The 16,371-nt window shown below is 40.6% G+C and overlaps 2 protein-coding genes across 6 annotated transcripts; one reads left to right on the top strand and one right to left on the bottom strand.

The window, feature by feature from the left end:
• Window positions 1-547: 547 nt before the first annotated feature.
• On the top strand, window positions 548-4,934 carry LOC140583999 (uncharacterized). Of its 3 annotated transcripts, none has more exons than XM_072707978.1 (6): window positions 548-1,119; window positions 1,193-1,321; window positions 2,407-2,600; window positions 2,729-2,876; window positions 3,785-3,837; window positions 4,018-4,152. In XM_072707978.1, exons 1-6 carry the CDS (start codon window positions 907-909, stop codon window positions 4,049-4,051), a joined length of 771 nt encoding a protein of 256 aa, XP_072564079.1. In that variant the 5' UTR covers window positions 548-906; the 3' UTR covers window positions 4,052-4,152. The 3 variants fall into 3 exon arrangements, with proteins under 3 accessions (XP_072564079.1, XP_072564078.1, XP_072564077.1); XM_072707977.1 differs by lacking the exon at window positions 3,785-3,837 and adding an exon at window positions 4,321-4,934 and having other exon boundaries at window positions 549-1,119; window positions 1,217-1,321; window positions 4,018-4,222; XM_072707976.1 differs by lacking the exon at window positions 3,785-3,837 and adding an exon at window positions 4,321-4,934 and having other exon boundaries at window positions 549-1,119; window positions 4,018-4,222.
• Window positions 4,920-15,793, bottom strand: LOC140584000 (uncharacterized). 3 transcript variants are annotated; one of them, XM_072707980.1, is made up of 7 exons: window positions 15,005-15,793; window positions 8,036-8,835; window positions 7,655-7,911; window positions 6,809-6,999; window positions 6,609-6,702; window positions 6,032-6,225; window positions 4,920-5,604 (listed from the first exon to the last, which is right to left on the bottom strand). In XM_072707980.1, the coding sequence occupies exons 2-7, from the start codon at window positions 8,120-8,122 to the stop codon at window positions 5,414-5,416; spliced, it is 1,014 nt and encodes a 337-aa protein (XP_072564081.1). In that variant the 5' UTR covers window positions 8,123-8,835; window positions 15,005-15,793; the 3' UTR covers window positions 4,920-5,413. The 3 variants fall into 3 exon arrangements, 2 of the variants coding, with proteins under 2 accessions (XP_072564081.1, XP_072564080.1); XR_011986051.1 differs by lacking the exon at window positions 15,005-15,793 and having other exon boundaries at window positions 7,655-7,816; window positions 8,036-9,792; XM_072707979.1 differs by lacking the exon at window positions 15,005-15,793 and having other exon boundaries at window positions 8,036-9,791.
• Between the last annotated feature and the right edge of the window lie 578 nt (window positions 15,794-16,371).

Below are 16,371 nucleotides of genomic sequence, written 5' to 3'. Positions count from 1 at the left end.
CCCAAATAATCACTGCACAGGGAAATTTAGAACACAGTTGCTCAATTTTACCCTCAATTGTTAAGAATAGATTATTATTTTTCTGCTTATTATTTGTGGCATAAACATTTACTATAATGAATTGTGAGAAATCAATACTAACATGTAGAATTATCCATCTTCCTTCAGTATCTGATTGCTTACTGTGAATGTGTCCTTTGAATTTACCTTTTAATATAACCACCCCTGCGGATTTGTTAGAACCAAATGAGAACCAAACTTCACTTCCCCACTGACTTCTCCAGAACGTTACATCTGCTTCACAAGCATGAGACTCTTGAATAAAATAAAAGTCTGCACCTTTGCTTTGACAATACAAAAATAAAGATTTCCTTTTCAGTTGGTTTCTTATACCTCTGGCATTAATAGAAAAAATTGAAATTGACATGAACAATAACAAAGTAAAAGTTTAACGTATTCCAAGTGCACTTAGTACAAACATAGTATGTCACATATTATACTCGTTGCAATTATCAACTATAACGTTGAACTCCTTTTTTTTTTTTTTGACTTCAGCCGTAAATATAGAAACAGTGACCAACAGAATCCGTGTATCATTCGTCCTTTCCATTTTCAATTGATAAATGAAAATCAAAAAATGAAAATCTGATTGTTTTTTTTGTTATTTGATTTTAAATCAGAAACGAAAAATGAAAATTGTCTTGTATTTCCTATTTTAAAATTTCGTTTTGGATCAAAAATACAAAATTGAAAAGGGTCCACACAACAGAATCTGTTTTTGATATTTAATTGCTGGGTTGTGCGTCACCCGGAAATTGTTCTGCGAGCAAATAGGCGGGCTTGTGTATTGTATAACGCTATAATTGTTAATAAAGCTTTTAAAAAAAGAAAAAAGTTAGCAACACTATGGCAGCGCTGGAGCCACACTCCACATTAATCATGGAGTTGTTCAAAACTGGTATGACACACGCAGAAATTTCCTGCACACTGAAGCAGATGAATATCGTAGACTGCTCGGAAAGAAGCGTCAGAAGATTTTGTGCTGGACACGACCTAAAGAGAAAACGACTTTTGGCAGACGCAGCATTAGAGAGGATTTTGGCTCGGTCGATTTACGAAGTAAGTGTATATTTCGATTCCCACCGCTTATTTAGCAAATATTTCCTTTAATAATGTGACAATTCCGTGACAGACTGGACCATCGTATGGCCGGAAGTTCATGACTGGCTATCTGGCATCAATGGGGCTTCATGCAGGAGAAGGTCGGGTCGGAAGATTCCTGAAGGAGCTCCATCAGCCATACCATGAATTCCGGCGTCAGGTAGGATGACTAGTAGGTAATACATGTCAATATATTATGTTAAACTGATTAACAGCACTAATTTTTATCTACGACACATCCCTTGCTAGTTATAGTTCATGCTATGAATAAACCCTTTTTTTATATTTCTGTACAGAACTTTACTGCTGCTTTTCACATATTTGAAATAAATATTTATTGCTACAATAAACACAGCCAGGTCAGAGGTCAGGGAGGGTCTGACAGGTGAAAAGCTGAGAAAAAATATCTATGGAATAAGTCGGACTAAGAAGGATAATTTCCACAGCAATATAGCTGTTATTCCTCCTAATTCTGTCAAAATTCTGTCACATTCTTATTTTTCTTTAACACCACAATACTAAAGACCAGAGTCAGGGAGGAGACATAATACCAGAGGCTAGAGCAGGGATGATGATGATGATGATGATGACGATGTACTGTCTTCACAGTTAAGAGATTAGGCGAGCTGAGAAAACTATACTCATTGGTGGGAGAAACCAGACAGGAATCGTGGTTTTCAGAGATATTTCATTCAAAACTATGTTTATTTTTTATTGGGTAACCCACCAGGATCATTCAGTCTTCTTTTGCTTATTATTCTTTAGAAACTTTAACCATCTCCCTTCTCACCAGATATTTTAAGGATTGTAAATTGGGCAAAGCAGATGATATGTGTAACCTGTAAGAAACGGTATTTTGAAGAGGTGATCTGTCACCATTCTGTTATTTATTGTGATTTTCTGAAGCCACTGCATGAACTTGAACCTTTAATCTTTAACCATTTGCTCTTAAATATTTCCAGATTGACACTAAAAGTCATTTGAGACTGACATTTAAGCTAAGTTATTTGTTTCTGCTGGGGAGGTGTTGCCTTTTAACTATTAATTTTATTAATAGTAATAACTTCTTGGACCAAAGGAAAGGATAATGACATAAAACTACAATACAATGCTTAATACACATTTTTTTCTACAAGTTATGTTTGTAAATAAGTGTTCTGTCATTAAAAACCATTCCCTGAACGTTGTGAGCCATTATTAGTCTGAGAGTTTGCATTAATTTAAATTATTTTTATTTTTACACAGGGTGCTCGAAATTTAAATCCAGCTCCCTATCATGCTGAATACATGGGTCATAAACTTCATCTGGACCAGAATGAAAAGCTTGTAATGTTTGGTGCAACACATGTCTTGGCCGTTGATGGCTACAGCAGCAAGATTGTTGCACATTCCACAATGCCAGTAAAAAACAACCTTGTCATTTACGAGGAAATATACAGGTAAGCAATAACTACCACCTTAAAAATTTGTCATAATTCATTCCTCCCCTGTATGTCTTGTAAGTATATACATCTTTCTCTGTAATCTGTTAAAGTCCATTTAGTCAAGTGAACATTGTTTCTTCCAGACCTGCAGTTGTGAAGCATGGCATGTGGGACCAAGTCAGAGTTGACCATGGCAGGGAGTTTTTCCTGTGTCTTTACGTGCAAGAAAAGCTGTCACAATATAGGCACAACCTCAGCAGGCCACCATATCTCCAAACCACATCAACAAGGGTGAGTGCTTGGTAATACGAAATCAAATATAGGAACTCATTCTCATCTGTACTCAGCCCCTTGTTGCTTTTGTTTACTGTTGCTTTTATGTGTGTGTGTGCATGGGGGTTGGGTTGGGTTGATTTTGGGGGGTGGGGGGGGGGGAGGTATAGCTGTGACGATGTTTTTATTTTGGGTTTGGGAAGGGTGATTTTTGTGGGGTCATTTTAATCTGTAAAGCCCTTTGAGAAGCCATGTAGTTTGAAAAGCGCTTCATAAATAAAGTTTGATTGATTGATATAATGGGAGTTGTCCAGGCAGAGTAAGTGCGGCCTGTAAATAAGACATTGTCTGCCACAAATCTTCATTTTGCCAATGTTTTGTTATGAATCGCTAGCACTATTCCTCTGTTATTTTGAAGCGTCTTGGAGGAGCTTTAGATGTTATCATCCGGGGACTTTTACAGCTGTTAAATAAAACTAGCTCGGCTACACTAGCTGGCACTTTCAGTGACGTCATGACCTTAGACCATCTTGGTTGCAGTCTGAGCAGAACTTTCACTCTGTGTTTGACAACAGCTGTCAGTTACACAGAACTTGCTAATGCAAATACCAACATGGTCCATGTTTGCTTGTTTCCAATTTCCAAATTTTCCGACCATCAAATGGAGCACAGAGTGAAAGTTCTGCTCAGACTACAACTCAGGTGGTATGCAGCCATGACATCACTGAAAGTGCCGGCAAGTGGAGTGCCAGCGTAGTTTTACTAAATGGTTGTAAAAGACCCCAGACATGCTCAGAATTAAGAGGAATAGTGTTAGCAATTCATAAGAAATTCATAAATTTCAAAAGGAAGAGGTTTTGTGGCAAATAAGGCCTTATTTAGAGGCTGTTTTGTTGATGCCTGTACCACTCCCATTAAATGGATAGACGCTGATCGTGGATAGATCTACAAAATCTCCCAGAGGACTACAAATACCAGGGTGAGTAAATGAACATATTACATGCTATAAGGTCCAGGTTTAAAAAAAAAAAAATGTAGTTGTTCCTTTAACACTGAAAATGTACTATTTCCAAATATGTCAATAATCTAATCTTCCTGTTAACTTGTTTCTGCTGTCATATTTTATGTGAAAAAAATGATTTGGACTTGTAATCAACAGAACCTTCGAGTGGAAAGGTTGTGGCCAGAGGTGAACAACCGTGTGAACTACCCCCTGAAACAGGCTCTGGTGCACCTACTAGACCAAGAGGTTGTGAACATGGAGGACAACCTAACAAAATTCTGCATATCAAACCTGACATCTCAAGTGAGTCAAATTGGACTTGACAGAGTGGTCCAGTCATGGAATGCACACAGGATCCCAGGTATGCTAAACACAATATTTAAATGTATTAGATTTAAAATGTAAACTTGAAAATACAGCAAAAATAAACAGTCTTGTTTTGATTTTTTTAAAAATTAGGACGTGGAATTCCTAATGAACTGGCTGCAAACAGATGTCGAGCTGAAGTCTCAGAGGAGCTGCTGCCATGTGCCTCTGTCGTGGCAAACCTGTATGAGCAGGAGCTGGGATCTTCCCTGACATGGGTGTCTACCTTTGGAACTGACCCCTTTTCATCTGAAGAAGATAGATGCCATGCAGAAGAAATCTTTGCAGAGATGTACCCTGACATTTCTCTTCTTTTTAATCATGTAGTGAACAATGACTATGCTCCTTTCCAAGATGCCTTAATCTCCCTAATACGTTTAACTGTAAGATATGTTTGAGTGTGTATAGAGTTCAGTGATGGACTGGTGAGCTGTGAAGGGTGTATCCTGCCTTTCGCCCAATCATTGCTGGTGATAGGCACCAGCCCCCCACAGCCCTGCACAGGAAAGAGGGGTGTAGATAATGAATGGATGGATGTTTAGCATCTGAGTGTTTTAGCGGTGTTTCCTCACAAACATTGGTGTTCTCTAGCAGCTGAATAAATAGAGCATTTGGTCTATGGCTGTAGATATTGATCAGTGATACACAACTATCATACTTCTAAGTTGTAGGATAGACAATAAAGGAGAAAGTTTTATTGCTTTGAACTTTTATTTCAACCTCACTAAGGTACAAAAACAGAGGTAAAAAGTCAGCAGCAATGAAAAATCCTACTGTACATACTGTTTTCCTTTAACTAGTTCCATTTAAGTGTGGACCTCAGATTTGTCAGAACATAATTCCTATGCTATAAAATGTAAACAATTTTTGTAACACAAAGAACAGATTAGTCTTTGTTGGAAAAAAAAACCCAACAGTGCTTAAGTTGCAAGCATTTACAGGAAATGTGGGAACATTACAGTAAACATATGTGAATCTGACTTAATTAAAAAAACAGTAAAACCATTCCACATAAAATTGTGTAAAAATCAGGTAGTTTGGCTCTTGCAGCATCTTACAAATAAAAGTAACTTCTCAAATCTTTTGCAAACATTTTACAGTCTAAAGTGCTTTGAATGCATAACATTGAACTTTGACATTAACATTGAACTCTGCTGAAAACAGCCCAATGGCATACTAACCACCTTTACTGCCACAAAATGTTGCCCAGAGCAGCCAGTGCATCAGACAGTCCAGTTAGTCTTTGTGTGTTCATGTGGAAGTCATCGGCTCGACATTTTGGGCAAAACACTGAATTTCTCTTACACTCATCGATGCAGCTTCTGCAACCAACAAGGCTTTGGCAGCATGAAGAAACAATGGGCTCAACCAAAGGACCTGCAAATTTGATAAAAACAATTGTAAATGAACAAAAAATTTACTGTCTAAGTAACTGTTCCAACACAGACACTAATGCATGCTTTTATCACCTGTAGAATTGACAACTGTAATGCCCTTCTTTCTGGTCTTCCTAAAAGCAGTATCTCAGGTTCACAGCTTCTACAAAATTCAGCTGCACATGTCCTGACTAATACCAGAAGGTGGGAAATAATTCTACTCTTAAGTATGTATTTGTATAGGAGCTGAGTCACGGAGAGGGGGTGTACCTGATCTATGGGGGAGGGATGGGAATGTGGTTTGTGTGGGGTTATTTTAATCAGGAATGCACTGATTTGCAATCTTTGTATGAAAAGTGCTTCTGAAATTAACTTCAGTATATGAGTTGCACTGAAATTTGCATGTAGAAGATTTTTTTTTCAATTACCTTTGCAGATAAGACAGGCAAAGGCATCTTTAATAGTTGCTGCTTCAGCTGCTGCCAGGGAAACTCTGCGGTTGGAACTGGCCAGCTCCATCAACTCCTTCATTGTTGTTGACACCTCCTGAAGTCCTTGTGATGCCAGGACCACCTCCTCAATTTTATCAAACACAGCATCAAGGCCATTATCATCTCGTCGACTGAAAAAAAATAAGCAAAAAACATTGCAATTTGTTCTCTCAAAGTTATTTCCTTTGTTTAAATAAAATCTGCAAGTTTTTTAGTCCTGTTGTCATGTTAATTGTCATTTTATTTTAACAATTCTAAATGTAATAAGTATTGTTGCAACTTACATTGATCTGTCACCCAAACTCATTTAATTTAAGCAGACGAACAATAGTGATCCCAACTAATGCAATGGAAATAGCAGAAACTAGAAGGGCTTATTTTGGCAAAAAGTATCACAATAATGCAAGTCCTCACTTCCTAGAATATCCTAATATACTGCACACATGCAGCTGACAGAAGTAAGCAAGCCAGGAAAAAAGTTGGTCAGACAGTAATGAAAATACAGTTTATATACCTCAGCCTCCTTTTCTTATTTCCTTGTAACTGCAAGAAATCCTCCACCTTCACAGCCAAGACTTTCCTTGCATTTTGCCTCCAAAATGCTGATCCTGCAAGTGAAGTAGATTATTTAATTGTACATTAATTAAGTATATTTTTCTGATAAAATTTTGTAGTTTTTCTTAAAACCTTATGGCTATAAAATTTCAAACTTACCTCTGGTTCCTTCTGTTTCCAAGATTTTGTTACCCTGTCCATCAGTAAGGATGACGGAGTCCTCTTGTTCGAGGGCCTCATTCACTTTACTGGTGATTCCCATGACAGAAGCCTCAAATTCAGAGAACCTCACCGTCAGGGCTCGGCTTGTTTCTAATTTTCCATCCACAAGGTCAGCAATGAAGATGGTCCTGAAAGCAAAAAATATTTTAGTTGAACAAAAAAAAAAAAAAAAACAAATTTCTTGGGACAATCCAGGAATATGGCAAGTAGTTAAAAACTGTAATCTTTAATTTCTATAGCAGGAAAATGCTACATACACATTCATAAACTCGTATTAATCTGATCCAATCATATGCACATAATAGTTTGATAGTGTTGACGGTGGCCAGTTCACTGCAATTTTGGCCATAACTTTTATATTAAGATTTTTTTATTTTATTTTATTTATTTTATTTACTAACACTGTTTGGATACAGATGGATAAAGATGGCTGTTATTAAAGCAGTACTTTTAACACTTCTATCACAATACGTAGTTGAGTAATTGTCGCAGTTTCAAGAAATTACAAATTTGTTGGCAAATGCAGCAGTCACATATGAATACATGCTAGGCAAGATTGTGGCCACTATCCTTTGTTTTGAGAGTTAATCTAAGGAGATCTGTTGTCCCCAGGGCCATCAAGCCTTTTAATGTACACAGGAGAAGATTGCTGACATGGAACTACAGACGTATTTTCAAAATATATTTTTTTAGTATTTGTGTCTCTGCGTTTTTATGTGTACAAGCTACTCCACATCTTAACTTCTTTCATGATAATTAAAGTATCTAATCTACAACAGTCACCTTTGGTATGCCTTTGCCACTGTAGCTCTTGAAGAAGGTCTCGCCGCTGAGCCCGCAGCTGCACTCGGCGGTCGGTGGAAGGAAAAGCGGGTGGGGTTGTATGGTACGGGCCCGGGTACCTCCTCGGCATCACAGCTCTCCCCATGCACTTCGTAATGACCCCTTAACATCAGGTCACAAGTGCTGAAGTGCCCATCACTTGCCGGAAATACGGCCACATTGGAATCATCGGTAATATAAAGACTGAGTGGACGAACCTTTAAAAAAGTACGAAGTAGCCTAATTAAAAACAAATTTTTGCACATGTTGCGTGGTTTAAAGTACAGAACACGTGCAATTTAAGACAAAAATATTTAGGGAAGCTACATAAGAGTCCATTACCTGGAAGATCCTGCTTATTTTTTCGGTGATCATGTCTTCTTTTAGAGTCAGCCGTTTTGTTCCCCTGAACAGCACATAACTATCCATGTTTGATGAATAACGGTTGGAAATGGCTCGTGAGTCGTGATGGGCCGCCTGCTCGCTAGCTCACTGAAACAGTAGCTCGCAAAAAATAACAATTTCCGGGTGACGCACAACCCAGCAATTAAATATTTAAAACAGATTCTGTTGTGTGGACCCTTTTCAATTTTGTATTTTTGATCCAAAACGAAATTTTAAAATATGAAATACAAGACAATTTTCATTTTTCGTTTCTGATTTAAAATCAAATAACAAAAAAAACAATCAGATTTTCATTTTTTGATTTTCATTTATCAATTGAAAATGGAAAGGACGAATGATACACGGATTCAACAGCTTTACCAGTTACTGGCTGGAGTCTTTAAATATTCGTAAAGGGTGTTCATCCTTTAATTTCTTTTCCATTCACAAATGCTTTGTTCCCTACCAGGTAAGCTCTTTCTCCATTTTTCCTAGCCTTTTCTACAAACGGCCACAGACGAGCGCGCGCTGCCCTGTCATCAGCTGTTAGGTCTTCTTTCACTTGAACACCTTTGTTTTTGAGTAACTCGTTGTTCTTGGAGCCTTTCCAAAAAGCATCTCTAGCCGATCTAGACGCAAATCTGACGATCACTTGCCTTGGAAACTGCTTTTTCCCACTGCCGTCTATTCTGCCGATGCGATGAACCACATCCACTGCTGCCACGATTGCTTCACCCTCACTTCCAGGAACTGCTGCGCTGCAAAACTCTTTAACCTTAGACTTGATGTTTTCATCGCGTTCTTCAACTACTCCATATAGACGAAGATTGTACCGCCGACTATATCGATCAGTATCATTCGCCTTTTGCTCCACTTCAAAAAGTTTCTTTTGCATTTGTTCAACTCTCAGTTTCATCGTAGCATTTTCTTTTTTTAGGTCTACCACTTCTTGATGACAAAAGTCCAAGGATTTTTTAAGACCCTCAATTTGCAGTGTGTTGTGTTTAACAGCTTCATCAGTTTGGTCCGCTCTTTCGTTGATTTTGGCAGTGATGACGCGAATGATATTGTCTTGTAAGTCGGCCAAAAATGGTTCAGAACGTACTTGCATCTGTTCTTTGCGCGCTTTCTTAGAGAGTTTTTTATCCGGTGTATTGGGACTTGAGTCACAGGCTCCATTACTTTCCTTGTAAGCCCCGCAGGAATAGGAGTGTGTGTCTTGAATCACTCTCTTATCTTTGATGGTAACTATCTCCATTTTTTCCGCCACACACGATTCAACCGTCGCGTTTCCATCCATATTAAATTCTCACAGGTTCCGAGATATAATTGTCAGTATAACCAAAAGAATTGTAAAATATCGTATAAATAACTATATACACCTGATAACAGAATTATGCAACTATATTATTCAACATCGCTGACTGTGACACACTTTTAACTTTCCTTAACAAAACAGTGCGACCAATTCGACCCCCATCTTGCCGGACCCCCCAAAAACACTTACAACAGCAAAGACGGTTCCGATGCATAATGACGTAGACGCGTGTATGAGAGAAAGCAACAAGCGTGAAACTGAGCCAATCAGTGGGCCGGATAGGAAGAGGATAGGATAGCCAGTAATTTCACAGAGGGAGTAAAATCTTTCCGTGCCACGGGCATATGCCACTCGACATGTCACCGCTACGTGCGCATGGCACTCGACATGTCACCGCTACGTGCGCATGGCAGTGGCAGCTGCCACTCGACATGTCACCGCTACGTGCGCATGGCACTCGACATGTCACCGCTACGTGCGCATGGCAGTGGCAGCTGCCACTCCACATGCCACCGCTACGTGCGCATGGCACTCGACATCTCACCGCTACGTGCGCATGGCAGTGGCAGCTGCCACTCCACATCTCACCGCTACGTGCGCATGGCACTCGACATGTCACCGCTACGTGCGCATGGCAGTGGCAGCTGCCACTCGACATGTCACCGCTACGTGCGCATGGCACTCGACATCTCACCGCTACGTGCGCATGGCAGTGGCAGCTGCCACTCCACATGCCACCGCTACGTGCGCATGGCACTCGACATCTCACCGCTACGTGCGCATGGCAGTGGCAGCTGCCACTCCACATCTCACCGCTACGTGCGCATGGCACTCCACATCTCACCGCTACGTGTGCATGGCAGTGGCAGCTGCCACTCAACATGTCACTACTACATGAGCATGGCACTCGATGTTTCATTGTTATATGCGCATGGCAACCGACCCGGCACGGCCATCTGCGCATTTCAGGGGACCGGGCACCGCCATAGGAACCTGTCACTTGACCTGGTGTCTTCACATATCGGCTGTCATTCGACCTGTCACCGCTACGTGCGACTGTCACCACTTAAAGCTTGGTTTATACTCGCAGAGGTGCGCGCGGCGAAAATGACTGCATGGTGGGTCATTTTGCGTGGTGGTGGGCACTGTATTTTTTGTAACTTCGGAGGTTAGCAGAGGATTAGCAGGAATAAGCTTTCAGAGCACTTGTAAATTACCCAATATTGTCGGAGACTATATAAAAACATTCGTTTTTCTATGTATTTTTGTCGAGATGGGAATTCACACGCATGTTATCTTTGACATTTGTTTATGTCCTTGAGTATTGTTTGTTTTTGGTCACATTTCAATACATTGTTTTATGTAGCCTAGTTACACCAACTATTTGCAAATCTGCATAAAGTTTAAATTGTTTCTGAATACCCCTTTATTTTTAATTATCCCTCACCCATTTTTCTGTTCATACCTTAAGCACCAGTGTTTTATCAAATTTTACAAATTCAGAGGCCTATAACGACCCCATTTCCTACACCGTTCATTTGTACACTAGTCATTTGATCTGGTATTCTCTGTATGCATCTGTCACAACATTCTCTCAAATTACTATTAAACAACCAAAGGAGATCAAGAAAATTAAAATTGTCATTAATATTAAGACTACTGTCAAGGCTAAATTAAGCAATACGTTTCAATCTAAATTATAATACTATGTTGCTTTTAATATATAGTAACAGCAACCTAAAGTGACAGAAATAAAGTGACAAGAAACACGATATATATAATCACACCAACCACTTCTTTAATAAGACCTCTATAATGTTCCCTATTTGCATTTCTATGATCAAAAATAAATGATGAACGCGAAAGTCTTTTTTATTGTACCGTAATATACTTAGACCGCAATATGTTTCTAGTAATTAGCACTTTTGTGTGCTCATAACTGCCCATCCTGTTTCACAAGTACATCATGAATTATCCAATACATAACTGCACACACGTCCGGAGTAATTTACTTAGGGGGTTCAGTCTTGAAACGGCAGCTGGCAGGAGGAAGTGACGTGCCAGTTCTTAGTGGCAGCTGCCACTTCTGTCCGTCGCTAGTGGCGCTAAACAGTGACAGGATCCGTTCGGGAACAGTGCCTGCCGGTAGTGGCAGGTCTAGTGGCAGGTCCCGTGGCAGGTCCAGTGGCAGGTCTAGTGGCAGGTGCCGTTCAGATACAGTAGAGAGGCACCTACCCGCCACTCCTGGAAGTAGCCTAAACCAGAGATTCTGTACATCGGCTTAATGATCATTTTGTGAATATTATAATTATAAATAGTACAACTAAATGCAGGAATTTTAACGTAATTTTATACAAAGCTTCCTTAGCTATAGAAGTTGAGGAAATTAAATAATGTACATACCAAATAACAATAGTACCTAGAGATGTTTCAATGTAATAAGAAATATTATTACATTGTAAAATAAATAAATATAATATAATAAATATAAACAGTACAATCATTGTCTTCTCAAATATGACAATGAAGAGTTTTGCAATCAACAACAATAACATCATGCATAGTCATACAACGATTAAACAAGTCCTCAATTTATTTCCGTATCCCAGTTTATCCTAGCCGATTCACAGAATCTCTGGTTTACTTCCATGAGCGGTTGGTAGGTGCCTCTCTACTGTATCTGAACGGCACCTGCCACTAGACCTCCCACTACCGGCAGGCACTGTTCCCGAACGGCTCCTGTCACTGTTTAGCGCCACTAGCGACGGACAGAAGTGGCAGCTGCCGCTACCTGCCTTGACGGGTGCCTGTGACGGAGTGGCAGCTGCCGCTACCTGCCTTGACGGGTGCCTGTGACGTCACTTCCCCCTGCCAGCTGCCTTTTTGGGACTGACCCTTACTGGTAATTTATAGTATTTCGTGTGCTCATACCTGCGCAATCTTTTTCGAAGGTAGCGTCATCAGTGTTTACGTGCAAAGCGCATTGTGCCATCTCATAAGAGATTGAGATAGTAATCAGTAGTCTTTTGTGTGCTTGGACTTCATACAGTTTTTACAAATTCTAAGTTGCAAGTTCCATATTTTTCTTCATTACTTATAAAAATGCTTTGTCTGTCGGCACATTTATAATGCATATATCGCATTAATGTCATGCCAGGGTAATTTTAACGACATACATGAATTAATTCGTCTTTTAGCCCTGATCGAACTTTAAAACTGAAAAAGAGATTAGCACCGATTGTTACAGACAGTAAGCAAATGCATTTATTTATTCTTTCAAATACTTTCGGGAAACTGAAATCGCAATTGCTGAATCGAGAAATGGGGATTCAATTGTATTTCAAATTCAATTAATTATAATCAGTGCTTGAAGTGGGCCAGAACGCAGCAGAACGCAGTTCCGGAACTTCTGTATTTTCGTCTTTTGGGTTCCGCCACTTTTTTCTGCGTTCCGGTACTTACTGAAACTGATCCGACGCAGCGACAGAGGCCCGAGAATAGACAATATCACAAGACCGATAAAAGACTACATTACCCACGAGCCACGACAGTGCCCTATCATATAGCATCCACTGAGTCCCAACCAATCGCATCAGCTTTAGCCCTAGTCTATTGTTAGGCCTACAAGTATCACACTGGTCTGGTTCATGTTGTTTTAATGGTTTTCAGTATTCCATTTGCGAATTAGAAAAAAGTAGCCTATGCCTATAGGTTATTGCTTGGAAGAATTATTAAATTAAAATAGTTTTTGAACCAACACATCCTAAAGACTTGATTTTTTTTTTCACCGCACAAATGTCAAATGACGGAAAATTAGAGTTCCTGCACTTATTTTTTCTCACTGATTATAATATAGGCTACATGTATTTTACGATTCCTCAGACCACACTGTTAGAAAGACGTTTCTGTGCAGACCCGAGGTTGAAACCGTGAAACTCGCTTTCATTTGTAAAACAATAAGTGTTGATTGGCGCTGATGAGGGGGCGGGCAGTTTGTGTGTGTGTGTGTGTGGGGGGGGGGGGGCTCCACGAGAGGTGCGTCCGAGGTATTTCGTAGGTTTCAGGGATTCTAGTCCAGTGGCGTATACAGACGTGTATAGTCGCGTTGAGACCGATGACAGACGCACATATCAGTGGCAGCTGCTGTACTGGTACCAGTGACGTGCGAGTGGCAGATGCCAGTGCCATGTGCACGTAGCGGTGACATGTGGAGTGGCAGCTGCCAGTGCCATGTGCACGCAGCGGTGACATGTCGAGTGCCATGAGCACGTAGCGGTGGCATGTGGAGTGGCAGCTGCCACTGCCATGCGCACGTAGCGGTGACATGTCGAGTGCCATGCGCACGTAGCGGTGAGATGTGGAGTGGCAGCTGCCACTGCCATGCGCACGTAGCGGTGAGATGTCGAGTGCCATGCGCACGTAGCGGTGGCATGTGGAGTGGCAGCTGCCACTGCCATGCGCACGTAGCGGTGACATGTCGAGTGCCATGCGCACGTAGCGGTGGCATGTGGAGTGGCAGCTGCCACTGCCATGCGCACGTAGCGGTGACATGTCGAGTGCCATGCGCACGTAGCGGTGGCATGTGGAGTGGCAGCTGCCACTGCCATGCGCACGTAGCGGTGACATGTCGAGTGCCATGCGCACGTAGCGGTGGCATGTGGAGTGGCAGCTGCCACTGCCATGCGCACGTAGCGGTGACATGTCGAGTGGCATATGCCCGTGGCACGGAAAGATTTTACTCTTACTGTAATTTCACACAGCCAAGCGCTCAAAAAGTAGATTTTTACTGTCTCGATCAACTTTTTAATGAATATCCGCTTAAGTCGAAGCGCAAAGTGGCGAGGGTCGACTGTATATTAATTAGTTTTTGTCTGTTGTCGGAAACGCTGCAGGTGCATGAAAATTTGACGACGTGTGAATCCAGATTCTGTTTTTTATATGTTCTGTGTGTTGTTGTTCGCACATGTTAAAATAAAACTGAAAAAAAGTTCGCATATTTAATCAGACACTCTTCAGTTCTGATTTAATTCAATTCCAATTTAATGTTCTAAACCGATCGGTTAAGGATTAATGTTCGGTTAACGAACGGCGGTTGTCGGTTGGGAAAATTAACCGAAATGAACATCCCTACTCCAAAGACATCTTATTGTATTTGCACAGTGACAGTAAGGCTGTCTTATCTTGCGAGAGGAAGTAGCATAAGGCTGCACTGCTAACCTTAGCATTAGCAAACCTAGCTACCTAGCAATGTTGGTAGTAACGCTTTACTGTAATCCCACTACTTTTGTCTGTAAGGAGTAATGTAACTAATTACCATTTCAAATTAAAAAACGCAAGGTACTGAAATTTCAACGGACTCGTTACCTTTGTCTTGCGTGAAAATATTAATGGATAAAGGCAAGTAATATAAGTACCCAGAGAGCACACATGCATTAGCACTATATCTCCGCGGTGCTTGAAAATCCATCGGCAAACATCTCTGTTGCACAAACATCACCATCGAACATTTGAGCCCATATTCCCACTATGTCGGCGCGATGTTAAGTTAAACATAGTGATGATCATGATGCGGATATCTTATAAATGATATTTTGGTATTTTCCTTCTACCTTGTAGTAGATATGGATTCGATCCAGGATTATCCAGCTGGGTGTTTCCATTACAATTGTGTGATTTTGGAGGGGAAGGGTGTTCACAATTTGTTGGGTTAAACCAAGTGGTTGGGGAGGGGATTTTTGCACATTACAATAAAATTGATATTTTAGCCTTTGTTGGTTTTATGAATAAATTTGAATAAAATTGTGGTTTTGGATAGTGTGTTTTAGAATTGTGTATGTGGGATGTATTGTTTTGAGGATGATAATTGTTAGATTAGTTGTCCTAAGGAGAGGGGTTAAGAAATCTATATAAACCCTGGAGAATGGGCTAAAAGATTGTTGTTATGGATCCAGGGTCTGCTAGGGTATAGCCTGTTTGATTGAGATTTTGTTGTTGTTAATACTGTGTATTTGTGCACTTTTGTGAACAAGGACAATAAATTTTTGCACGTTTTGGAACTCCATGGCCTTCTCTGGTTCCTGAAGTCTCAGGCCTCAGCCATTCCTAACAGTGTGCATGTGTGTGAATGATGTGTTTGCCCTGCAGTGGGTTGCTGCCCCATCCTGGGTTATTCCCGGCCTTATGCCATAGCTTCCAGGATAGACTGTGGGCCATCAGGATCCTGCACAGAATAAGCAGGTATAGAAGATGGATGGATGGATGGATGTTATGTCTTGCTGAAGCGCTAAACATTCAGCCTTGTGGTTTTGTCACTTCCTGTTTAAAGTGTCCACTCCCCCTTCACTCTGCCTGCTGTGTGTGAGAATAGAAACGACAGAGACAGTGAAGGTACAGAGGATGAGGAAGTGAGTGTCAGTCTCCACAGATCTGGGCTCAGTGACACACACACGTATGGATCCTCTGATGCTCCTGTTTCTTCTCATTGCTGGGCTCACAGGTGAGTGTCTCTCATTACAGTGGTACTGAGTAGAGATCTCTCTCCTACTCCTCACACACTGTCAGCTGCAGTTTGGAGATCATGATGGAGATCTGCTGCTACATCAGAAGAAATTGCCCCGGCTAGATTCTGGAAACATTTGCAGAGGCTGCATTGAGTATCATACTCTATGAAGTTGTAGATAGTATTTGGATTCTCACAGGTTTTTATATCACTTATATTATTATGTAATATTTAAAAAGCTTTAACAAAAATATTTTACCAATAAACTGGCAATTACTTCATACATGTACAGTATTTTGTGTTTTGTATTTATTAGTAGAGCGGTACCTCAGTTCTCGAACTCATTAGAACTCGAATTTCTTAAAAGTCGAACCAACCAGTTCGAAAAAAATTACCTAGAGCTCGATCTGAATCTCAAACCGTGAGCGCCGATCTCAGATAATTTGTACGCCTGGGGAAATGAGTCACGCCGCACGT

This window comes from Paramormyrops kingsleyae, unplaced genomic scaffold (assembly GCF_048594095.1).
Source record: "Paramormyrops kingsleyae isolate MSU_618 unplaced genomic scaffold, PKINGS_0.4 ups29, whole genome shotgun sequence".
In the NCBI taxonomy this organism is placed as follows: domain Eukaryota; kingdom Metazoa; phylum Chordata; class Actinopteri; order Osteoglossiformes; family Mormyridae; genus Paramormyrops; species Paramormyrops kingsleyae.
This window is presented reverse-complemented; position numbering and strand designations above follow the sequence as displayed.

Excerpts from the sequence above, each read along its gene's own strand:
- LOC140584000 (XM_072707980.1), bottom strand. The coding sequence starts at position 8,122 with ATGGATAGTTATGTGCTGTTCAGGGGAACAAAACGGCTGACTCTAAAA. Across the intron at positions 7,000-7,654 it reads GTGGCAAAGGCATACCAAAG|GACCATCTTCATTGCTGACC; the intron begins GTGACTGTTGTA and ends TTTTGCTTTCAG. Across the intron at positions 5,605-6,031 it reads TGCCTGTCTTATCTGCAAAG|GTCCTTTGGTTGAGCCCATT; the intron begins GTAATTGAAAAA and ends TCAAATTTGCAG.
- LOC140583999 (XM_072707976.1), top strand. The coding sequence starts at position 907 with ATGGCAGCGCTGGAGCCACACTCCACATTAATCATGGAGTTGTTCAAA. Across the intron at positions 1,120-1,192 it reads TGGCTCGGTCGATTTACGAA|ACTGGACCATCGTATGGCCG; the intron begins GTAAGTGTATAT and ends ATTCCGTGACAG. Across the intron at positions 2,601-2,728 it reads ATTTACGAGGAAATATACAG|ACCTGCAGTTGTGAAGCATG; the intron begins GTAAGCAATAAC and ends TGTTTCTTCCAG.